Source organism: Phalacrocorax carbo, chromosome 17, assembly GCF_963921805.1.
Source record: "Phalacrocorax carbo chromosome 17, bPhaCar2.1, whole genome shotgun sequence".
Lineage (NCBI taxonomy): Eukaryota > Metazoa > Chordata > Aves > Suliformes > Phalacrocoracidae > Phalacrocorax > Phalacrocorax carbo.
Window position 1 is genome coordinate 10182593 of NC_087529.1, and position 24225 is coordinate 10206817.

The window sequence follows — 24225 nt, forward strand, 5'->3', positions numbered from 1 at the left end:
CCAGCCAGAAGGCAACTTTCAGAGGTCAGGAGCACTTCAGGTACTTCCCTTGTCGGTTGTAAAAACCCAGCATTGCTGAGAATGGCATCTGCGGACCGTCTGCGTCCTCTTCCTCGCTCGTAATGCAGAAAACTTGAAATAAACCAAAGCTTCACCCTAGAGCGCCGCAGAAGAAACGCCTACATTGGTACTTAGTAGAAGCAATGGCCTCACCAGTAATTGGGAAGAATGTACTGGTTTTGTTATGAAAAGAAGAAGAAAAAAAATTCCTTTCCCCAAGCTGTGACAACTTTTGGGTGCCAGGGTATATAAATCACTGTAATGTAATTAGCGTGTAACATGACTCTTTTCTGGGCAGTCAGCGTGAGCGTTAAGCATCTGGAGCGTTGCTGAGCAATGAGTCTCCGTCTCTGCACGGACACAGACCCGTAGGACCACTGATGCTCTGCAGCAGGTGCAGGATGATTCTGCAGTCCTGCTCCAACAACGGCCACTCCCAGTTGTTGCTGTGGGAAAACCCAAACTCACCTAGATTTTTCCTGCAGAACACCACCCTGTGCAGGTGTAGAATACGCTACCCCTCAAAGGACTTTTTTTTTTTAATAATTTTTTAATTTGGTCTCTGATTTTATACCTGGAAGCATGAGATCTTCTGTTTTTTCCCCACATCCTCTCAGAGGTACAGAAAGATGCTCTAGAAAGATATCTGTTTTATAATTGTTCAGTCCCTCTCTGCATCCTGCATGATATATGCTGGATATTTTTGCCAAAGATACAGCAATGCAGATCAGGCAGCAGGATGCAACTGCAGTGTGTATCCCTGGTGCAGACACCAACAGGAATAAATAGCTGTACTGATGCAGCTGGTCAGAACAAAAGAATTTAAGTATTTAACTAGCTACCGCTCGGCACTTCACAGAGACCTGCAAGCATAAAGTTCACCCATTTGTTTACATGACAAGGATCAGGTTAGTTAAACAGCTCTAGCAGGTTTTTTCATCTCTCCTAAAATTAAAGTTAAACACTTAATAAGAAAAAAAAATTTGCTCTTAACACCTTTGGGTGTGAAAACTCTTGCTAAATAGCAGTGCTGATTAGCATTTCATTTTAAAAGCGGTGGGTACAAGCACTAGAAAAATACTCATTCCAGACTATATAGTGCAAGCCACAAAAAGAACAATCCCTGGGCCGCACACCTTTTCTGCTGTCTTAAACACGGCGCATCTGCAAATTACATTACAGGAAAAATGAGAATAATCCATTTTCAGACTCTGTCTGCTGCCTCACATCAGGCTTATTTTTAGCCTCTTCTAGAACTACATATAAAATGATCTCCCAGTTCTCCTATTGCAGAAATTTGAAAGTGTCTGACCTTATTTTTGCTTTGCAGATTCGATTATGTGGGGCAGGGGAAGGACTCGCAGAGCTGTCAACCCTCTTTTTTCTCTGACTTTTCTGTGGCAGCAGTTAGAGACAGAAAGGACCCATCAAATGACCCCATGTTGTCGCCAGCAAAGGATCGAGTCCCCTCCGTTGATAGTGTCACGGGTATCAAACCGGCAGGCTAGAAGGGTACCCAGCGTGTTCCCGTCTGGTAGTTTGCATTACTAAAAAGAGCGTTTCTTCCATGAAATATTTTAAGATGTATTGCGAGGGTTTCTTTTAAAAAGGCTGGTCACTTACTGTAGAGAGACGTCTCAGTGCTGCATTGAAGCAGAGTTTGAATTTGAGGATTTCAGGGCCAGCAAGTGGATTTAATCGAACAGCCCCCATAAAGGGGTATTTGAGGAACAGTTCACTCTGCTGATATTCAGCTCTTTAGGGGGAATAATATGAGTGCTTTGGTTTTTACTTTACAAAAGAACACCGATATTTAAACATTTCCTACAGTGATAAAAACTCACAATGCTTTTTTTAGCCCACATAAGATGTCCTTGGCCTTTGAAGGCATGTGAGTTTACAGCAAAAATTCCAGATTAGGATGCAGAGGATCTGTAAAGATGGAAGATGAGAGGCAAGGAGTGTGTTCTGGATATGTGAGAGTGGCATGATAAAGATGCACAGGCTGCAGGTGGAATAAGATTAGACTATGAGATGGTTTAGATGGAATCAAAGGGTTGGGAATATGAAGGGAAGAGGTGGTGAAAATGTAAGTAGTTTTATTATGGCTGGAAAAGGCCTGCTTGTAGAGTTGGGGTTTTTCTCCCCTGTTTACTACCATGTTTGTAACTCCACAAATGGAACTAGAAAATAGAAGAATGTAATGGCTTGGGACTGGCTGAATTTTAACTGCTGGCTTCCTTCTTCAGCTGAGAGCTGCTGGTTTCATGCAGATGGAAAACATGGTCTCGTATAGAAGAAATACTGACCCGTTCTGTTGTTTTAGTCAACCTGTGGATTTCAAGCAGGTTAGGTAGGAAGATGTCAAAGGTCAGTTTGGTTGTTCACAGACGTTTTGAGCTCAGTTGCGGTTCTTACACAAAATGTTTGTGGCACTTGAAATATGCTGTTCAAGTTAATTGTTGGCAGCAGGAGCTTTGCTTAAGTACAGGCAGAAGGATTGAGCCAGCTGGTGTTGGCACACTCTCGCCAACCGCAAGCTGTGGAAGAGGCTGCAGGCAGAACTTCATGGTTCTCCAAGCCCATCAATTCCCCACACGTGCTGCCCTTTCGAGGTTAATCTCCTGTGCCATGGAGAAAGGAAAACAATATTCCTAGATTATTCCTAGCTACCTAAGTGCTGCTCAACGGCAAGTATGGAATTCCTCCATGTGTCTAAAGTTATAGGAAGGCAAAGCTTACTTGTCCAAGAAAAGCACCAGATCAAGAACTACTGGGAGTCCTACTGCTGTCTTGGCTACTGACTCGCTGCTGCGACCTTCAAGAAGTCAGATGCGCTCGTCAGCGGTAAAACAGGATTAAAAAGCACTTGTCCACAAGGTACAAGGGGCCCTTAACCATATGTTTCCAGTGGATTCAATGTGTCAATTTGCATTGTCATTGCAAAGGACAGTTCTTGGCATGCGGGGACTTCATTATGCAGGAAGATATTTTGAACTCACGCTAAGACAGTTTCTTTGCTAAGGCTGCCCTGGCACAGATACGAAATGTGATCAGATCCCACGCAGGTAACTGGAGCACTGAACAGAAGGTAGCCTTCCAAGCCAGAAACCCTTTCTGACACAAGGAAACAGAACAAGTAATGAAAAATTCATTATTTAAACTTGCCCAGACTTATAGCGGGGCAAAACAGAAGGGTGTTTCCCATACCCGGTTGGTGAAAAGAGCTGTATCACAAAGCGGTTATTTTGGAGGGTGAGAAGTATGTCTCTAATCAAGTGGCATTAGGAGGCTCTACAGGATTCTCTGTTTAAAGATTTAATTAGATCATACCGGCTTTTTATGTCATGCTTTATCCCATTTCCCATTCAATCATGCCAAGAAAAATGCAAGGCCCTCCACTTCCTCTTTCCTCCATTATTTCAGAGGACGTGAGAGCACGATGTTACCCACATCTTCCATGGCACTAAAAGTCTCAACACCTTAATTCCGAGTCCATCAATATCTGGCAGAACTAGACATACAAGACAGACTCAGGCATAAAGTTTCGAGGGCTTCAGAGACCCACATCTTCCCTAGCCTCAGGAGTCCACACTGGCGTACCACCTCAGAGCAGGAAGGCAGACTTGTCGCTGGAGTTCATTTCCATCCAAGTCCTTGGTACCTAATGAGAGCTGTTAAATGCTTGTCTTCACATCTGTTGCAACTGCCTGGAAAAACAGAAGGAAAGGTTATTGATTTTTTCTTTATGCCAGTTTTCTCCTCTGTCAAGACCTGCGAAAGGCGAAAAATAGAAGCTGACCTTCCTCTGGAGGCAAATAGGCTCAGCACCTAGATTAAATGAACAGATGGAAAGTACTAACAGAGTCTGCGCAGCTTTAAGGGGCTGCACCAAATAGAGAGAAAAAAATGTATTTGCTGTCCATGATTATCATACTCCGTGCGCTAAATCCACTGACGTGCAGGAAGAAAAGGGGACTTAAGCCAATTTGTTTCTTTAGCGCAGCTGGCGGAGCAGCTGTCACCACCAGCACGAAGCTGCCGTCGGGCCGTCTCCGTGAGAGCCGCTGCTCGGTGCAGCCTGAGCCACCAGTTCTGTCTCCGGAGGGAAGGGCAGCTCTGCCGGTGCCTGCGCACAACCAAGGCCTGCTTGCACCTTGGTTTGGAGTGCTTTGGATTTACACAAGCCCCAGGCTTCCTCTCTGGGTCGAAATGAGTGAGCACAAGCAGCCAGCAGAGCTAAATAAAGCAACGGTTTCCTACTCCGATGCAAGCTACTCCTCTGCCTGATTCTTTGTTAAATTTTGTTAGCGTGCTGCTTAGCGTCCTTTTCCTTTAGCAAACTGACCTCGGCTTCGTCAGCCGGACCCTGTTCCTGGGAGGCTGGACGACCCTGTCATGGCGCATCAGGAAGCTCAGTGCATGGACTATTTTTAGCTGTGCCAGTCCTGTCCCTGTACCGCTCACTGGGATCTTTCTAGGTTGATGTAGTATTATTGCTGACCTTTCGTGCGCACTCTCAGTCATTGTTTTCAGCTGCAGCATACTAGGAGCCTTTTAAATCAAAGCATTGAGTTTCTGCAGTAATAAATGGTCTTAATCATGGGTGTCTTGTCCCAAAGTTACTGACTTAACTATTGAAATAGCTTGAGTTCTGTTAAAACAGGACATGCTCTCTGGAAACGATCCTTGATTTGGCTGTGCTTACACCCTGCTCAGGAGGTGACAGGGTGTACTAAGGTTTAATGCCCTGCGCCCATTTTTTAGGGAGGAGATGGAGGCACAAGTGCACCTAGCAGTTTGTTCAGCATCCCGGGAGAGCTCTGCTGTAGAGTGGGGAACCAAAGCCCGCGCCTTCCAGCTGCAGGTGAAAATGGCACTTGTACTTAGTTACTGGAGGACGGTAATGGCTAACCTATTTACATACTGCACCGCTTGGTTAAAATCTCTGTATAGTGAAGGGCGTAAAAGGTACACGCTTCAGCTGGCGGCTCCAGCCTGCTGGTTTTGCTCTTCGTAAAGTGTCTGGCAAAAAGACGGTGCGTTGTTGGGACCAGCATGTTACGCTCACAAGTGTGGTAGAGAGCCAAGCTGACAAAATCCCAGTGAAATGCAGCTGTAAGTCCCCATGTGGTGAAATATTGGTGAGACAAAGCAGCAGGGACTGTATAGAGTATGACTGAGGTGTGATAAGCTATGAGGGGTGGCTGGCTGTGTTTTTAAGGTGTTTCCTGGTCCTGTGTTAGCTGTTGGTATTGCTGGCAGGCCACCGGCAGTAACCTTTGTATCCTCTTGCAGCTGACTCTGCTGATGAGGGTGATGACAGTGAGCAGACAGTGGTGGAAAATATGAGTGGGACGGTCTGTTTCCCTCCTTTGTTTACTAAAATGTTGATGTGCTTTGGCAATAGGCTTCAGCAAGGATTTACTTAAGGCAGGTGATCCCTGCAGTAACAAGGTGGTGGATGAAGCGAGTATGTGGAACACACTTTCCTGACATTTCTCCCCTTCTGAACCACAGCTGGTAAATTAAGCGGTGGTTATTGTGCAGAGAGAGGATTTGGCTTGTGGCTAAGCCCGCTTTATGCTCCTGTGCCTTAGCGATCGCTTTCCTCCTTCCAGCTGCAACTACGCTTGTCCTCTTGTACGTGTCAGGGAGACCACAGTGACAGTATTACTTCTGCCCGAGGCTTTTAACTTACCTGATGGACCTGAGTTCGTGTAGAGCTGAAGATGAAGAAACCCAGTGTGGAAAGCTGCCCTGGCTCTCCTACTCCATAAGTGTTTTGTGGGTTATCTGCAGGAATACAGTGCTAACAATAGCAAGTAACTGCCTGCGTTCATTTATCAGTCGCAAAAATTCACTGTTACATCAGAAAATCATACAGGTGTGGAGCTACAGGTGATAATCCTTAGCCTCTGTTTTTCTTGCACGGTTTCAGACAGCAACATTAGATTTGAATGCTACTGATGAGGCTCAGTAGTGGGATTTGCGGACCGCTGCACCTGGCTGGGCTGCTAATCGTCGCTCATACACAGGTGGGGTGTGTCATTGGCTCTAACGCATTGATGCCAAAAAAACCCCTTTAGCTAGCTGTATTTGAAAAAGCGATTTGTTTTTCATAGATTTAAGGCCATAAAGGCTCATTACCTTTCAAGGATGTCGGTCCATGTAAACATTTCATCACCTAAAATTTCTGATTTCAGTATGTTCATGAGGCCGTTTGGAGAGGTTTATCCCCCCCCCCCCCAGCAACGTCTGAGAGCGGTCAGACAGGGAGCAATCTGCTGAAGGGTGCCATTAGGGGCTGTTATGTTGGTATCCCTTCCTAGAGCACTGCTTCAGACAGGCGCTTTATGGCATATTGCACAGTACTTCAGAAACACAGAATTGACTCCGGTGAAATGAAGGAAGGCGAAGGATCCTTAATCACAGGCAGCAGTTGCTGCTAAGTACAGAGACCTAGCTGTCCCCGTAGCCCTGGTACTCTTGTCTGCCGAACGAGCTCCTGCTAGTCAAAAAATTAGTTATTTGCAGGCTAGAAGGACCCCATCAAAGTATTTTATTGTTGGTTGTAAAAGTTAAGTGATGTTAAGTACAGCAGGCTGTCAAAATCAGGACATTATTGCCTACTAGGCTTCTCTCTTACAAAAGCCAGAGCCTGACCTGTTTCGGTAGCACGAAAACAGGGCTTTTGGAAAGCTGTAGGGTACCGAAATACGTGTGTTGGTTAAGTTAGGTATGAAACTTCACATTAAACGGTGTTGGCAGGTTTCACAAAAGCTTCATTTATGCAGAGCCTTTCTCTCAGCGTCTTGGGCATGAGGGTGCCTCGCACGCTAGCCTGCAGGTGTGTTCTCCTTGACGTCCTGTTGCTTGCTTGAGTTTGAGCTTGTGAGCAGAGATGTAAAGTCATGGAGGTCAAACATTCAGCTGCTCATTGCTTATGGGCCATAGATCCTGCCACTGCTGCTCACTTCACCCTAAATTGCTGGAGCAGATGCAGCTGCAGGTGAGAAGGGAGATCTGGATTTTATTCTTGCTGGCGCAGGGTGGCGCAGAGCAGTCTCGGCGTGGATGTGGGCAGTAAAATCTCTTTCAAAGGCCTCCGAAGGCCCCAGTCGTGCCGGGAACTGTACAGCGGTGCTGGCGGTGCTACAAACTGTGATCTCCAGTATCTGTTGGCTTGGTGACCTGCTAGACTGAAAGGGACAGAGCATTTGGAGAAGCACCTCTGCACAAGTCCTGAAACTATAATTGACCTGTAAAAGATCCTGGCCACTCATCTCTTATATTAAATTCATCTTCTTTTTCCTATGCAGTTCTGTAAGCAGCTGAGGTGCTACGAAATTAGATCCATTTTACATAGCATAAATATTTAACAGCTCTACAGCATGTAGTTTAATATTAAACAGACAGTTTTATAAATACTTCAGAATTATAGATGCTGTCACACTACATCGAAATGGGCTGATAGGATCTAGGCGAAATATTTAGGTTTGACAGGGGAGGAAACGATGGGGTTAGGAGGATTCAGCCACATTTTTAACTGCTGGAGGAGCCCGTAAAAACAACTAAAAAAGTTGTACAGCTTCTGTTCTTGAAAGGCAATTTGGGTAAGTTTCCTCTCCCTCAGGAAATAACAGAGTGGTTCCCACCCTACTCTTTTCAAGGAATGAAAACATTCACAATCTTGAGAAAACACTGCAGAGAAAATAGACCAATTTAGGAGCCAATGTTTAGTCAGCAGATATCCCCAAATCGGAAGCGACAATCTATTCAGGATTATCATTATTAGAAAGGCAAGTGGGACTTAAGCAGGGATTTAGATGCTCTTAAGCCTTGTTAGCTTAAGTCCTTATACTACATTTTGCCACTTAAGAGAATCTAAAATCTATTATTAGTGTTTCTGATTAAAAATAAATAAATAGACAGCTAACCTGCTGCCACCTCTAAGCTGAGCCTTGTTGAAATCAGGCTGTGCAGACACCGGTGCGCCACCGTCTACACCACAGTGCTTCAGACAGAAGGCTGCACTGTCTGAAATCTGGGCGGCTCTTTCAGCTCTCTCCCCTGCCCGCTAGCGTCCTACGTGATCCCTGGAAGTCCCTTCTCTCCCCAGCAGCTTCTCGAGTCATGTGGGGTCTAATTTCCCATGAAATTTTCTAATTGCATTTCAGGACTAGCCCCTGTAGGCCTGTGTTCCCATCTGTAAAAGAGAGATAAAACAGAAGTTGAGAGAAACATGTTAAGATGCAAAGAACGAGCAACCCTCATGACTTGGGGACAACATAAGTACTTCTGTGGATGGTACGTTTTATCCCCTAGGAGGCTGAATTATAAATAATATAAGGAAGAAAGTCTCGTGTGTGTTTAAGATTCAGCTGTCAGTAATACAGGTGGGTTCCCTGTGCTAAAGAGAAAGTAATGGCAAACCTAACTTTTTCTGTATGTATTCTGTATCCTGTAAAAATGTGGAATGAATTACCTGTTAAGGGATATGACTTTCAAACGTTACAGCTCATTCAAACGGCTGGAGTTTTAGTATTCTATGATAGCTTCATAACATACCATAGTTCACTTTCTACTGCTGAAGTTGTCTGTAGCGGTACAAGGTAATCTGTTTTAGGTCTCTGGTGTATTCCAAGAGGTAAAGCAGAGTTACGATGCTCACTACAATGTAATGTCCAATGCAGAAGGGTTACCAAGAATGGGAAGCCTACAAAGAAACTAGGGTCAGCTCCTGCATCAAAAATACTTCGGGTTATAGCCTTGAAAGGCAGAAAAGGCACAGACGCTTCTATGCGGCTTGGAGACAAGCTTTCTGTGGGGCTGGTGTGAAGCTGGGAGCTGTAGGCTGAACTGGGCCGATTTCTGGCGCAGAGATTTCTTGAAAGGTGTCCCCTAACCACTGGTTAATTTTTATCTTGGAACTCATGTCTGAAGCCAGCATCACCCCTTTTCAGCAAAGGCTAGTGTCCTGGGTCACATATGAAGTCTGGTGAAAAGCCACAGCTGAATTTTAATGAATCATCATTTTCCTTTGGAAAATGGTGTTTCATTGAGAAGTTCTTACCTGGTAGGACCTCAGCTGGTGACGGTGTCTGGGATCCTCCCTGTAAATACACCTAATTTGAGTGAAAACACTCAAAACATGGCAACGTCAAGCCAAGTCCTTAGGTGAGGTGGGTGGTTCCCAGTGTTACTGAGAAGCCGTGAGTTCCCACTGACAGCAGCGAGCATCCAAGATAGAAAGCAAGTCTCAAAGGTCTTAAGGGTCCAAGAGTGACTTGTCGTTTTTACAGTCCACACAGGCCCCGCTGTGCAAAGGCGATTGCTCCTGTCGCTAAGTAGCCACGCTCTGGGAAGGCAGGGCCAGCGTGGGGGGCAGCGGGCGCGCTGCTGCAGCAGGGGGGCTCTTGCCGGGGGAGGCTGAGTTAGTTGCGCAGGGCACGTGCTGCAAGGAGGGGCAGGTCTAAGGGAGGAGCTCTGTAAAGCTAGGAAGGCCGCAGAAGCGATGAACTCTGTACCCCACAGCGCACGCAGGAGCCCTCCCCCGCCACCCTCAGCAGCGGGAGGTGCAGGAGGGCACGTGGCCCAGGCCAGGTTCTGCCCGGTGGCACTGCAGTCCCCACTGGTCTCCATCCGTGGCTTGGGAGCAGCTGTCCGGAACCGCAGCAGGCCTTCAGGAGCTGAAACCTGAGCGACAGCTACTCTTTTCTTAATTTAGTTTTTATCAGTGGTGACTGTTTACATGGATGCTGTCGCTCTGAAGGCCACCATTCAACAGCCACTGTATAAACAGTCTTGTTACTGGCTTAGGGAAACAATTGCTACGTCTGAATGCCTTTGGGACCTTCCTAAATCCTTGTCAATTAGCGTCAGCAATGTTACTTGTCATGTTCCAGCAACTGTCAGAATTGCTATCAGACACCACTGTGAAAGGGTTTCGGCTTTATACCACTGTGCAGGACAGTTATTAATGTTCTATCCCTTTAGAAACTGTTAAGCAACAGCAACCTGGATTTAATAGGCTGGTGTGTTTTTAGGAGCCTGTTTCTTGGCTAATTGCAGCTCTCACATGTCACACTTGTTTTCCCTTCACCAGGGTGAATCAACTTGTGATGCCACCAGCCTCTGTGAAAGTCTGAGACGGTGAGTGACCCAAACCAGCAATTGGTTTCACGCTACCCATCCGCTCTAAAACCCCATCAACCCATTTCTTTCCTTTTAAATTGGAAAGAAGTTAACCTTAGCGAGCTGCAGTTTGCACCTTTGCTACCCTCAACCCAAATCAGAGCAAAGCAAAGCAAAACAAGGCAACCAGGGGTCAACTCAAGCATCCTTCATAGCACTGAGTTCCTTACAGAAGCCTGGTGCTCCTGTCTTTGGGCAGACACGGCCACACAGCCCCTATCGACCTGACCACGAGTAGGGGTGCTTGTCTGAGGCCAGAACTTAGGTTTTGCCTGAACTGACATGCAGGCATAAAACCTGCCGCTGCATCGCTCTTGGCCTGACATCTACGCGCCATCAAATGAGCATTCCTAGCACGTTCCAGCTTTTCTGCAGAAAAATGCTTTCTGGAAGCGCATGGCCTTGCATGTTGTTGCTAGGCCTGTCCCCATTGCAGCCCTCGAGCCAGGGTGGCAAGGCTGAGGCCTCGGCAGCGAGCCAGAGGGAGAGTCCCACTCCCGCTGCCCTTTCTTCTCCCCTCCCTTGTGCTCGTGCTATTCTTATCACTGACCAACACGCACAGCATTGCAGCTCAGAGCTGCAACGATTGATAAACACTTCCCAGCATTTTACTGTAGCCAAAATTAATTAAGTTTTTGAAGAGATTTCTTTCCCATAAATTAAATGCATTGAAAGTGTAATCATAAAAATCGGACCTCAGTAACACACTGAAGAACAGCCTTTCAGGGGAAAAGATTTTTAATACAATCTTTAGTACAGCAGATGTGTTATTTCCACAGAGGGGGGTATATTCTGGTACAGGCTAAGGATATAATAGGCCTGCCTGTACCTTGCAGTGTCTGGGCTGGATGTGTACTCATACTCACACATTATTATTTATCAGTAGTTTTTAGGCAAAATGTTTGTTTTTTTAAAAAAAAAAAAGCATCAAAAAAATCTGGCAGCAATTAGGTGGTGTTGCTGAGACTTGCCTTGTAAAACACTGAACGCTTGGGTCCTGCGCACACTTAGGTTTGCCACTGTACTTTCTTCTCTTTTGGTCCAGTTTTATACAGGTTGAGAAGAACCAGGCCATTGCGACAGGGAATTTTTCTATAATCCAGCAGTCACTGATTTTTAAGATCAGGGGCAATTTCCTGCATACCATGGAGCACAGAACCTCTCACAGGAAATCCTGCAGTGAGAGAACGGGTTATCCTTCCCACACAATCTAGGAAAGCTGCTGGACGCTTGGATATGCCACAGCACACACAAGTGCTATCTCACCAGTCAATAAATGTGCTGATGTTGCTCTTTAAATCAAATGTATACCACCAGCATGCTGGGAGAACGCCAGTGTCTGCTCTGCTTTGTTAGCAGCAAGACTGACAGCTGAGCTCTACTGCTGGGGATGTGCATGCTGGACTGCCCCCCGCCCCGGCTCTGCGAGGACAAGTTTTGAAAATGACAATTTAAGGCAAGAGGCAGTCCCTGGCTTCCTCAGTAAACTGATGTGGTTAAAAACAGTCTAGCAAAAATTAACTCTATTATCCCTGAGCTGTTTTAACCCACATCACCAACAGTTGTACCTACACAACCGATAAACAAGATGTCGTTGATGACCTTAAATACTATGGGCAGGAGTCTAAACCTGTTACTGGTTCCCCTTCTTAAGCAGCGTGTGCCTGGGTCACAGCGTAGTGGCGTATCCCATTCCAAAAGCCTACGGTACATCCCAAAGGGCTGCCTCTGCACTGGTCAAGCTTTGCTAGCCTCCAACTTGCATAGAGGCAAGGGGTCTCCTAGCTGGCCTCTGCCACAACGCTGGGGGTGCATGCGGTCACCATTACCAAGCCACTCCTGTGACTACCCCATTAACCACCTTCTTCTCTTCCCTTGTTTGCAGTTGCCAGTGAAGGAAATGACATATGGACTGCTGCTCCCACCGCTGCCCCAATCTCAAGCTCAAAGCCCTTCTGTACTGGAACCCGGTGGATCCTTCAGCTCCACACCACCCTGGAAGGGTTATCCTGCACCAAGTCAATCACACCACTCCAGCCTGCAGGGTCACACACCAGATGAGCCGGGCAGCCTGGAACACAAGTACTTCTTGACCATAAGGACGTTCACAGGTTCCTCTGTGCATCAAAAGCAACTGTCCACTGGACCCACAATGTGCTACCCAAGTGAGTGACTGTCAATTGTGTATATGGTTTTAGTTGTAGCCAATGAAGTCCGCATCGTTTGTAGGGCACCTTACGTCCTATTGAATGCTGCTGTTCTGGCAGCACTCCCACACCCAGAGACTGCACTAGTTGGGGACCTATTCTGTACATCACCTTTTGTTTCACACTGAAGGCTCGATTCAGATTATTATTTTTTATTTAAATATGTCATAAGATGCTTTATCTCTGCTGAAGACATTAGATGACAGATATATATATATATATTTAGATAAACAGTTTTTATTTAAACATTTAAAATCTGGAGCTGCCTGTGCAACCGTACCAGACATGAATAACGTCCACAACTCTCCTCATCTCAGTGCCCTGGTATCGGGCCCTGCAAGGGCGCCCATAGGAAGACTTCCAGCGGATGACGACCTGTCACCTGAGGCTGGGCAATGGGACAGAGGAGAGAGTTTCACTGCACTGGGTATGCTGGTGGTTGCTACAGAAAGGCCCAGAAGAACTTTGGACAGAAATACTTAGGGGCTCTAGAGTTTGCTCCATGCGCTGAATTCAGCCTTCCCTGGGAGGCTCACAGGGTTTTAAAACACCGAACTCCATCTAGCTGAATTGCTTTACCTAGGGCCCGGTAGTGCAATACTGCTGTGCCAGTGACATCATGCTTCGTTTACACGCGTATCATACATCGTCAGTGCTAATTCTCCCTCTGTCAGTATTTCCAAAGCAGGTGGCTGATACTCTACCGTAGCTGTTTCCTTTGGAACAATCCTTAGGTTTAATGTGTGCCCAGCCCCAGACTATTCTTACGGGGGGGTGTCAGTTCGTCACTTTTATCTTTATGATGATGCATTTGAGATCTTTAATATACAAGGCCAGTGTCTGAACTGTGTTAGGCTCCAGCGCACAAGCACGTGTCTGTAAAGCAGAGTGACATTTCACTAGAGTCTTGCTTCCTGCACTTGGCCTCCACAAGCCACATTTATGCTATGTCAGCTTGGTGCAGCAACAGCGTGAGGAAGGAAGGTGAGCACAGGCTCTGGAGAAAGAGTCAGGCTTCCAGAGAAAGGTCATTGGTTCAGCGAACTCCCCACTCCTTTTTTTCTCTTTAGATGTCTCCCACAGTTTAGCTACTCCCCTCCAGTTAAGCACACATCTTGAGCAGGTGAATGCACCGCACTCTTGTGCTCAGGTTTAACAAGTGGCTGTGGTTGGGCTACAAGCAGGGCTAAATCAGCAAAGGAAATGCCAAGCCAGGACTGGATGCGAGTTAAGCCTGGAAGCTGGCTGTCTGATTGTGGTGTAAGTTTGTTCAGAGACACAGGAAGGTACTGTTAGTAAATCTGGGTTTTATCTCCCTTTCACTTCCAGGATGCGTTAGGACTTACAGTACAGCATTGTAGTCGAGATGGTCCGTAATTCCAGTTATGCGCGAACTGGTTAATACTCACTGCGTAGCCAGTCTCTGCCCAGGCAGGTGGGTTCTGAGGGTGACTCCTATAACAATGCCAGCCTTTCCTCCTCATCAAACTCCACAGGACTCTTCTGCAAAGGTTGTTCCGTCACCTAAAATACCTTAACAATAGCTTTAGGATTTGGGTAAACAATTAGAGCCAGAAATTTTCCTCGAGTGCCTGGGCATCCTCTGGAGAGCAGCAAGCGGGTGCTAGAAATAATAAAGCAAAGCAAAGCCAGAACAATGCTTCATTTCCCACCTCGTGCCAGTATTTACATTTGGAGGGGAAATACTGCCTCTGTAGTCTGGGAGCCAAAACACTTGGCTTTAAAGGCACATCAATTTCTGAGTCCAAGTAAGAAATTCCTTGTTAAGCAGTTTAAAAAGAAACAAAAAGCAACTCAATCATCAGTCATTTCATCTCAGAGACCAAAGAAGATTAGCCACATTTCCTGATCTGCTTTTCTGTTAGGCTCTTCTGTTGTAGCAGTTACTGTCAGCAAAATGAAGCATTCCTGCTAAAGTTCAGAGATTAGGAATTGTCCTTAACTTAACTCTCAGGAGTCAACAATGAAAAGGGAACTTAAGTGTTCTGTAATTTCAGTAGTTCTCCTCGTTATTCATAATTTCAGTAGTTCTCCTCGCTAGTGACAAGCCCCAGTCCTTGTTAGAGAAGGGCAGCGCTGTTACAGGGGCCAGCTTTATCTTCTGTGCATACGAAGGCAATCGCTGTGGCTTTCTTTTTAACGTGGAAAGAGGGGAGGGAGCAAGCCAGGGCATGAAAAGTGAGTCCTATCTGCATCAGTTCCACACAAAGGGATCCCTGAATCCCTGCTCCCACACGTTCCAGGCTCAGAGAGGGAAGCCAAAGCAGCAGCTACGACAGCTCAGAGGAGATGAACAGAAGGGAGAGGAAACTCAGGCTTTCCACCTCCTGCAGATGCTGCTGCTCCTTTACACGCTGATGGCCCCTGTTTGAATGGCCAGAAGCTGAAAGGCTGCATTTCTTGTTGACTGTTTCTTGCTTTAGCTGCGAAGACTTGTTCAGTTAGTGCTTCTATAAATGTACTTGGTCTAGTAGAAGGAAACCAGCTCACTCACATCAAGGGTCCATAGATTATGGCAGAACCAGGTACATCAAGTCTGGACGGGAAATGTATGTATTACTGAACAGAAACTGGACCTGTGCTGCCATATAAGCCCCTTCCCCGGATTCTAACATACTGTTCCAGGACATCAGCCCTTTTCTGCTAGTGTATGACTCGGGGAGGGTCACTGCCCGGCCTCAGTTTCTTTATATGCAAGGCTGAGATACTCGCGGCTGAGATGCTGTATGAACAAGCGATGCCGTGTTCCTGAACTCCAGCAGAGATCAGTTGTTCCCCATCGTTAAAGAAAAGACTTACAGTATTGTGTTATACTGGTGCTGAACCCTGGACTTAGCAAGCAACGGTGGGCTGGCTTCCCCTGTGACTGCATTTTAGGTGTAGATGTAACCAGGCTTGGAAGCTGTTAGGGCCGTTTGGTTGTTGACCTTGTGGAGCAGTGGCGCAATTTTTGGTACATGCATAGGAAGTGTTTCTGGAATGAGAATAGAAGTCTAGACTGAACACACATTACTTATATCCAAAGCTGAATAACAACCCTCATTAAAATTAGTATTTCTGGTTTTATAAAGAAAGGCTGTTAATAGGAAAATTTTTAATTATGTTTTTAATAAAGTACCCACATATTTAACCACCGATCACACTTAGTGAAGTAAGATTCCAGCCTGCCACTTAAATAAGGTGTTGTGCAGGTTATTAAGGTTACGTTTGTGGTTTTAACCTTCAACACAGAATTAAATAGTCTCAAAAAGGACAGAAATAACTTTAAAGCCACCGATTTCTTGCACACAAAATCACTTCATGGGAATGTCTGACAATTAGACTATGCAAACAGGAGCCCCTGAATGCATCTGAAAACATATGGGAAAATACTACCAAAAGGCAGTGAGCACTACTCACACCCTCCCATCCCACCACATCCACGTCTCCTCAGGACAGGGGGCCAAGCGAGGGGAAAGGTGTTCAGGTTAGTGGCTGGTGCTGCTGTGTCTTGCCCCCACTCCCTGGTACCTGCCGCCTCACTCCGTTCCTCAGGGCTGCAACTGGTCCTTCCCCAGTGCTCTGCCCCCGTTCTCCACCTCTGCCTGAGGGTCGCCCACACTGATGGTTTGCTGCGGGACACAGGCTCCTTCCAATCTCCCTTCAGTCTGTGGGACCCACGATGTTAGCTGCAGCCTTACTGCATTCACCAGGCTCTGGGCAGGGTGCGGGGTGTCCAGAGTGCCCTGGGGAGGGTCCAGGATGCCCCTCAGTTAATCATGAGGGCTTTCTTCTACTCCACTTCATAAACCCCCTTTTGTTTTTTTTTAAGCAAGCATGAACTCCCTCCACAGCTAATACTGCATTTGCACCAATGCACCCACTACAGAAGAAATTAGGCGGCTTGTACACAGCAGGAGGAACAGAGGTAATGGGAATTGCACAGAGAGGCAAGAAAATTACCCCAAAAAGCAGCAATCTGCCCGCCCAAGTAACTATAATGCCTCCTAGAGCCTCTCCCCTTTTATAGACTACCTAAGAGAGAACCTCAGGGTGGCTACGCCCTATAAATGAATGCCTGTACTCTGGAAAGTGGAGTTCCTTTCTGCATCCCCGTCCTAATGATTTGTTTTATTCTCTGTTTGCTTTATTGTTTGGTAAACCAGCACTTACAATCACTTTTGCTACGTGATGTACGGGAGTATACAGTGTATTTTCTTGTTATACAAGGGAGCAGTATAAAATAGTTTTCTGATTTCTTTCAGAAGCAAATTACTATTTTATTTTTTAAGGGCAATTGATTGTGAATCTCAGAGTATAAAAAAAGATAAATAAGCCAAATATATACCTTTATGTAAATTAAGAAATAAAAGTATTTAAAACATACCTCCTGGCTCCATTTCTTGTGTCAGCTCGTGCCCTGGCATGCATTCCTGTGGTTGCTGTCGGCAGGGCTGGTCCCTGGGACAAGGCTGCCCTGAGCGCCACCAGCCACACGGCTCCTGCCGGGAACACGTTGGTGTGGATGTCACGCGGACCCAGACCTGGACACCAGCCTGCCTGGAGCTCATTTGAAAAGTAACACCACAAGCAGGGAAGGTCAGAGGGAGTGGAGGGTGGTGGGTGACAGCCTCCTCTGCCCTCTGAGTTGGCTGCCAGGATCCTGCCAAGGACCTGGGAAACTCTAGGCCAGTCAGCCTCACCTCCGTCCCCGGGAAGGTGATGGAGCAGGTCATCCTGGAGGGCATCTCCAGGCATGTAGAGGAAAAGAAGGTTATCAGAAACAGTCAACGTGGCTTCACCAAGGGAAGACCATGCTTAACCAACCTGACTGACAGCCTTCTGTGCTGGCGTGACTGGCTGGGTCGACGAAGGGAGAGCAGTGGATGTTGTCTGTCTCGACTTCAGTAAGGCGTTTGACACTGTCTCCCACAGCATCCTCACAGGCAAGCTAAGGAAGTGTGGGTTGGAGGAGGGGACAGTGAGGTGGACACAGAACTCGCTCAGGATCAGCACTCCGAGGGTCATGATCAACCGAGCAGAGTCTGGCTGGAGGCCTGTCACTGGTGGTGTTCCCCAGGGGTCTGTGCTGGGTCCAGTCCTGTTCAACATATTCATCAGTGACCTGGATGAAGATACAGAGCGCACCCACAGCAAGTTTGCAGATGACCCCAAGCTGGGAGGAGCGGCTGATACAGCAGAAGGCCGTGCTGCCATCCAGCGAGACCTGGGCAGGCTGGAGAGCTGGGCCCAGGGGAACCTCAGGGAATTCAACATGAGCAAGTACAAGGTCCTGCCCCTGGGGAGGAACAACCCCCTGCACCAGTACAGATTAGGGGTTGACCTGCTAGAAAGCTGCTCTGCTGAGAAGGGCCTGGGGGTGCTGGGGGGCAGCGAGGTGACCCTGAGCCAGCACCGGGCCCTTGGGGCCAAGGGGGCCAGCGGTGCCCTGGGGTGCATGGAAAGGCGTGTGGCCAGCAGGGCGAGGGAGGTTCTCCTCCCCCTCTGCTCTGCCCCAGTGAGGCCACATCTGGGGTGCTGCATCGCCAACCCACCCCCCACCCCCCCCCACCCCCCCCCAGTTTAAGAAGGATGTGGAACTGCTCGAGCAAGCCCAGCACTGCCAAGATGATCAGGGGCTGGAGCATCTCCTTTATGAGGAAAGGCTGAGAGACCTGGGTTTGTTCAGCCTGGAGATAACAAGATTGAGGGGGGAGCTCATCAAACCTATGAATATCTAAAGGGTGGGTGTCAGGATGGGACTGGACTCTTTTCAGAAGGACAAGGGGCACCGGGCACAAGCTGGAACACGGGAAGTTCCCCCTGAACACGAGGACAAACCCCTTCCCTGTGCGGGTGCCAGAGCAGGGGCACAGGCTGCCCAGAGAGGCTGTGGGGTCCCTTCCCTGGAGACATTCACCCCCCCCGGACGCGGCCCTGTGCCCCTGCTCTGGGGGTGCCTGCTCCAGCAGGGGGTGGGACGGGGTCAGCTCCAGGGGTCCCTCCAACCCCTGCCATTCTGTGAGGACCAGAGCAGGCGGGGGAGGCATCAGTGGTGGGCTCAGAGGCAGGGTCCTGCTCCAGCTCTTTCTAGGCTCCTCGCTGCACAGCACAAGTTGAAAGACCTGGCTGCTCCGACTGATGGAAATGGCTAACGTGGTGGTAGCTATGGGCTGGGTGCTCATGAAGACAGGCAGGAATCAGGCCAGGAAATTAATCCCCAGGTAGCAGCCATGGCAGGCACCAAGGCTGCCCTTCGCCAGGGGTTCTGCACTAGCCATGCCTGCCAGCTTCACTGGGTGGTGGCGTCTTACTTGTGGGCAAAAGAAGGAGCAAAAGGGCTGGTTCTGCTGCTTCAGGCCCACCTGTTCTGCCTTGGTCGGCAGTGGCAGCACAGACAAGGTGCATTTGAGTCTCCCCTTACCAGCCGTGGACGAGACCTCTCCTACACTGCCTTGCAGCACCTCCCTTCAGCACACTTTTCCTTCAGCGCAGTGCCAAGTGTCCAGGCCAGGACACCCCTGCAAGCAACGGATTTGTCACTTAAACAATCAACCCTGATCACCTTTTGGCAGTGCATCTCAGCGCTTTCAGCTTAATCATACTGTATAAATGACATGATTAAGCATAATTTTACAAATTCTGATGTTCCAGCAGCTAAGCTTTGCAGCTCAGCAGCTTTAGCTTCCATCAGCAAACAACTACAACTGCTAACATGAGTGTACTGGTCACATTTTGGTGGTTTTTTTTTATCACGGACATACACAGGCACGCACACTCTCACTCTTCCAGCCCCACTTGGCATCCCTTTTCATAAATCCCCCCTTTCTGTAGAGCTCATACCAAGACCAGCTGCAGTCTGACAAACAGACGACAGCCTCGCTGCTGGGCTTGCGCAGGGTGAATACACTGACCAGCTCCACCACATACTGACACCAGAGCTGCACATCACCTTGTGAAGCCCGAGCTGGCTTGTACAAGCTGATGCCATTTATGCTGTAGGTGCCCTGGTCTGGCTGCCGGCGCATTTATCATGGTTGTACAAGGAGGCCCTGACTGCCTGGCAACCTCATTTTCACTCCTAATCAACTCCACCACCCCGCAACCATCTCCCAGTGTCCCTGGCAAAAATCTTCGTATGACATATAGTACATGAATTCAAAATAAAACCAAAGTTTTAGCATTTGAAAACATGCTTAGACAGGTGCAACATTTACCTTGCTAACAGTCGATTCTCTGTGGCTATATGCGATGACCAATAGATGCAAGGCACGTCAGGAGGAAACCCCTCTGGCCAGGCTTTCCCCTGCCACGAAGAGCCATAATGTGAACCTGTTTGCTGGCTGGGTGCTGGGGCAGAGATTCCACATGGCTGGCCAGCCCGGGACACCCCTCACAGCACAGCCGTCTGTTGGGAGCATCGCTGCCCCCATCCAAAGCAGCACCAAACAACCGGGAGCATCCTGCCAACCCCAGCACATGCTGCTGGCCTCCTGCTGAACGGTGAGCCGGCTGGTTTCTCTAGTCTCACAGCACGAAGCAGAACACCATGAACCATGTTAACGCTCCAGTTTGAGGCAATTCCTGTAACCTTAGGGCTTCTGAATGTTAAGGAATTAATCCTTTAAGAGCCAGCAAGGAAGTGTCAGCATTAAGCCCTGCTTCCACTAAGATTTACGGAGGACAGGTTTGCCTTTGCTTTAGAAAGGGAGAAAAGTAAAAATACAACTCACCATTCTACACGCTGGGCTTGCAGTGAAGTATTTCTGAAGATGGCAAGACCAGGCATGTGGCTTCCCTGTCTGTTAGGTGTCTCCCAGCTATGTCCTGAGCCTGTCCCAGGCCCTATTTTATGTCAGTAAGTCTGGAACAGCTGGAAATAAGCTTGGGATGCATGTCTTGGCAGCAAGAGCAACTCAGAAAAATCTTTTTTGTTGTTATTGTCCCACACTTCAAAGGAAAAGCTATTGCAGCTGTTTTTCTCTGGAAGAGGACTAGCTGCTGCTGAGTTGATCACAGCTACTACAGTTGCCACTTAGCACTGATGCTATGAAGCACGTTGTCCACAAGTGATGCGTCAGCGCCAGTGCATTGCACTGCTGTAGGACACTTCCCCCCCGCAGAAACACGCCGCTGCCACTAAAACCCAGGGCTTCTCCTGCATCACCAAGATCCCACCACTAAAGGGCAGCTAATTCCCCACTGGCCTTGTTAGCAAGGTGGCCGAGCCACCGTTTGCCTTGACAGACAGCAGGCAGGGCCTCCTGCCATGGTCTGAAAGCCATGCACTGACCTCATCGGCAAGGATGAGATCCAGAGGGAGGACGGAGACTGGAACACAGCTGTTCCAGCACAAGCTCAGCGAGGGACAGGTAGATTTTTAATCTCCTTTGCAGGGAAGCTTATTTTGCTTCGCCTGGCTGCCACATGCAGCCTTACTCCCCTGCACAGACAAGCCAGCCTTGTCTCAGCCTTTACGCCCTGTCCAAACCCTCCCCTAGCAATCCAGCACTGATTCTTCTGTCAGTCACAGGCAGTGGGGAGAGGCCTAATGCACCTTGGGACCAAACAGTCATGACTTTAATTGAAACAGTCTACAGCCCTCACGCAAGAAGCAGGCACCAGACTGGGAAAGGTGGCCCGTAGCCCTGCTCCTCCCAGGCCTCCCCCCGCCTGGGACAAAGGCCAGTCTCCAGCAGTGCACCTGCAGAGGAGCACTCCCTTGAGCTCAGTGCCCCAGGGACTGCGGCTATTTTCTTGCATTCAGAAGAACCCTTGAGCTCTTATCACTGCCAAAGAGCGTCTGAGCCCAGGACATCTGAAAAGAAAAGGCTTCATTAAAATCAAAGCATGCTCTATCCCCTAAAGCCCTAAAGGTCCAGCGACAGACAGGACATGAAATCAAGGAAAATGAAACCTTTGCAATTCTTAAAAGACACAAGTAAGTGCTGGTGAAACACGATTTGACTTGGTGGATTAGTGACTGCTTTCTATAAACTGTGCATCAAAGCCGGTCTAAAGTCAGGTAATTTAGTTGGCAAAAGAGTTGTTACTGAAGCACAGCTCGCACAATGCCTTGCAGCTTTCCTCTCCCTTTTCCCCTTGACTCCCCTGCAAGTGCTGAAGACTAAAAGCACACATGAGCATGGCAGCTCCATGCTGGCGAGGCGGAGGTCAAAGTCACCCTCTCCAGCTTGGCAGCTGCCATCTGGCACTACCCAGCTGCCATCCCTCTGTCAGAAACAACAGCTGGCATGGCTTCATCCTCGTGCTTTGCCCTTCCCTGGTATCCCCCCAAAATGACGGTGACAGACTGATCCGCATGAACTCTTAACCCCTGTGACCCTGGCAGATATCCCAGAGCGGCTCAGCCAGCCTCTGTGGCCCCAGCTCCCGCTCCTGTGGGCAAGGACTCACCCAGCAGCAGTGGCCACAGCAGGGCTGCAGCAGCTCTGGGGTGCCGGGCAGACACACTCCCTGCAGACAGGAGAAGGTTCCCCCCTTTGCTGCCTGGAGAGAGCTCCCTCATCCAGCCCACTCGAGTGATCTGTTAAATCAAAACCTGCTCTTTAAACCAGTCATATATTGGCAGCAGCAAGCTAGAAAGAGCAGACGCAGAAAATTATGCCTATCCCCAGTAAAAAAAGCACTGGCCCTGCCATATGCAGGGCAAGTAGGTTTCAGCCTGCTGTGGCAGCTCTGCTGGGAGCACTGTGAAAGGCTCTTTCTATAGCTCTTACTTTCACCAGGACCTTGTGCTGTCCCACAGCTTGGCTGCAATTGTATCTCTGAGCTCGCAAGTGATGGAGAGCTCAGCTGGGCCTTAAAACAACTCAGCATGCTCTGTGGGGACAAAACCGCACCAGCTGAGCCCTCGTAGACAAAGCTTCACCCCAAAAGTTTCACAGGGTCAGAAGCCCCTGTCTGCGAGGCCACAGTACCTGCTCTGCCCATCACCTGCCAGGCCCAGGAGCAGGCTCACGTTCCCACAGAAGAGTGAGGTGGCATCCTCCAAACTGGAGAGCCTGGTGCGGCACGGCCCTGGTGCTGCTCCAGGCTGCTCAAGGCCGCTGCCTTGAGCACCAGGCTCAGCTCCCACAACACAATGAAGCTGCTGCCCTGCTGCGCATCTGAAGAGACAGCCCAGAGGGCTCTAATGCCGTCTTCCCACTCCCAACACACCCACGTACCTGTGCACTTGCCTGCTTCCCACCCACCACACCTGCATGCTCCTTCTCCTCTAATTCTGCAGGGGCAGAGGTACCAAGTCCCAGGATGTCCTGCTTACAGGCACAGAAAGAAGGGAAGAAATCTTTAGTCAAGACAGTGTTCAGATTTGAAACCCCTGCTCCCCTTCAGAGCATCTCTGGATCATTAAACACGGACGGCCCTGACCTGCCGGCCTCTTTATGCTGCATTTGCATAATATATGAAAAGTCATCACTCAAGAGACATCTGGAGGGGCTTAGCTGGGATTGAGGTTTTAACAAGGCAATGAGCCAGCTTGCAGCATTTTAAATGGCAGAGGCAGGGCAGCAGTCCCTTTTGAAGCACAGACACCCTTTTTCTTGGAGCAAGATTGGCAATAATAATTGCCAGTACCTCCTGACTGGGAACAAAGACTCGCAGCTCTTCTGCAGGCTGCAACAGCAGCTATTCCAGCCAAGACCCTACAACAACATTCAGATTAATAAGTGGCTTGGGAGAAAAGATCCAGCAGGACGAGCCCAGCCCTAAATCGCTCAGAACTGGTTGATGTTTGAGGTGGGGAAGCTCCAAGTGTGGTCCCTGCACAGAGACGCAGGCACCAGGCCCTTCGCAGGTCTGATCTGCATTGTCCCAGTTACCTACCTGCAGCCTAAGCCTCTCCACCCTGCTTGGGGACCAGTGGCTTCCTGCAACCCCTGCTGAGGCTGCAGGCCAACAGTTAGTGTGTGTGGGCAAAAGGAGAGCTTCGCTTCCCATGATAAGGGACCTCGGCAACCTTGCAGAGCTCCCCTTCACCTCCTCCCCCAGTCTGTGCCACTACCTGAAGGGCACTTGACTTGCAGAGTCCAGCTCCGGTTCATGTACCCTCCTCATCCAGGATGGACAAGGGCTGCGTCCTCCAAGGCAATGCCAAAAAGTGCTCATCGGTTCTGCCTCCCTTGAGTGTCAGAGGAAGCCAGCTGTGAAGGCAGAAAGCAGAAGACAGGGGAAGGAAGGACATTCTCTGCTAATAATGCCAGCAGACGGGCATAGTAACTCCAGCCCTCACCTGCTGCTACCAGGAGCCAGCACATCCTTAGGATGCGCAGCAGACCTTGCAGGATCACTGCTGTGCCATGGAAATGAGAAGAGGGCTGCACTTACCCAGGGGTCTGCAATTGAACGTGTTTGCGCTGCTGCCAGCAGCCGTCTCCCAGGGAGTTTTATGCCTTTTGAGAAAGGAATCATTGCTAAGGCAGATAAATAGCCATGGGCAAACACAGCCCTTTGCAGCTCTTCTCTCACTCCCTCCAAAACCAACGCGACATTTCCTGTGACCTTATCTAGGTCTGGCGGTACAGACCCACCTGCGGGACGAGAGGCAAAGGCACAGCAGGAACAGCCCAGCTCGAGGGCCCTTTGCTCTGCCAGCAGCCGCCTGCTCCGACAGCAGCCGGCACCAAACTTCCCAGCAGGAGGAAGGGGAGCACCTGGGCCTTCATGGGGACTGCTCCCTCCAATGCTGGGAGAGGCGTCAGGGCCAGCCCACACCTTCCAGCCTCCAGGAGCAAGG

At 48.8% G+C, this 24225-nt stretch overlaps 2 protein-coding genes across 5 annotated transcripts in view; one reads left to right on the forward strand and one right to left on the reverse strand.

The window, feature by feature from the left end:
• The window catches only part of SPNS2 (SPNS lysolipid transporter 2, sphingosine-1-phosphate), a 140128-nt gene extending 123278 nt beyond the window's left edge, over positions 1-16850 (forward strand). For all 3 annotated transcript variants that reach the window (XR_010375502.1, XR_010375503.1, XM_064467716.1), the window contains 2 exons: positions 10169-10215; positions 12143-16850. Coding sequence is in view for 1 of the 3 variants with exons in the window: in XM_064467716.1 (XP_064323786.1) it covers positions 10169-10211 (43 nt within the window). In the remaining 2 variants the exon portion in view is untranslated. The remainder of the gene's footprint in view (positions 1-10168; positions 10216-12142) is intronic.
• LOC135316058 (uncharacterized) lies at positions 14229-23001 on the reverse strand. Of its 2 annotated transcripts, XM_064467719.1 has the most exons (6): positions 22655-23001; positions 20198-20337; positions 19682-19770; positions 17292-17589; positions 16852-16966; positions 14229-15459 (listed from the first exon to the last, which is right to left on the reverse strand). In XM_064467719.1, exons 2-6 carry the CDS (start codon positions 20198-20200, stop codon positions 15359-15361), a joined length of 606 nt encoding a protein of 201 aa, XP_064323789.1. In that variant the 5' UTR covers positions 20201-20337; positions 22655-23001; the 3' UTR covers positions 14229-15358. The 2 variants fall into 2 exon arrangements, 1 of the variants encoding a protein (XP_064323789.1); XR_010375505.1 differs by adding an exon at positions 18889-18985 and having other exon boundaries at positions 16852-17589; positions 19682-23001.
• Between the last annotated feature and the right edge of the window lie 1224 nt (positions 23002-24225).

Coding starts and splice junctions, on each gene's coding strand:
- LOC135316058 (XM_064467719.1), bottom strand. Junction 16,967..17,291: donor CACAGAAGGCTGTCAGTCAG/GTTGGTTAAGCA, acceptor TGTTCCCGGCAG/GAGCCGTGTGGCTGGTGGCG. Junction 15,460..16,851: donor ACAAGAAATGGAGCCAGGAG/GTATGTTTTAAA, acceptor TTCTCATTCCAG/AAACACTTCCTATGCATGTA.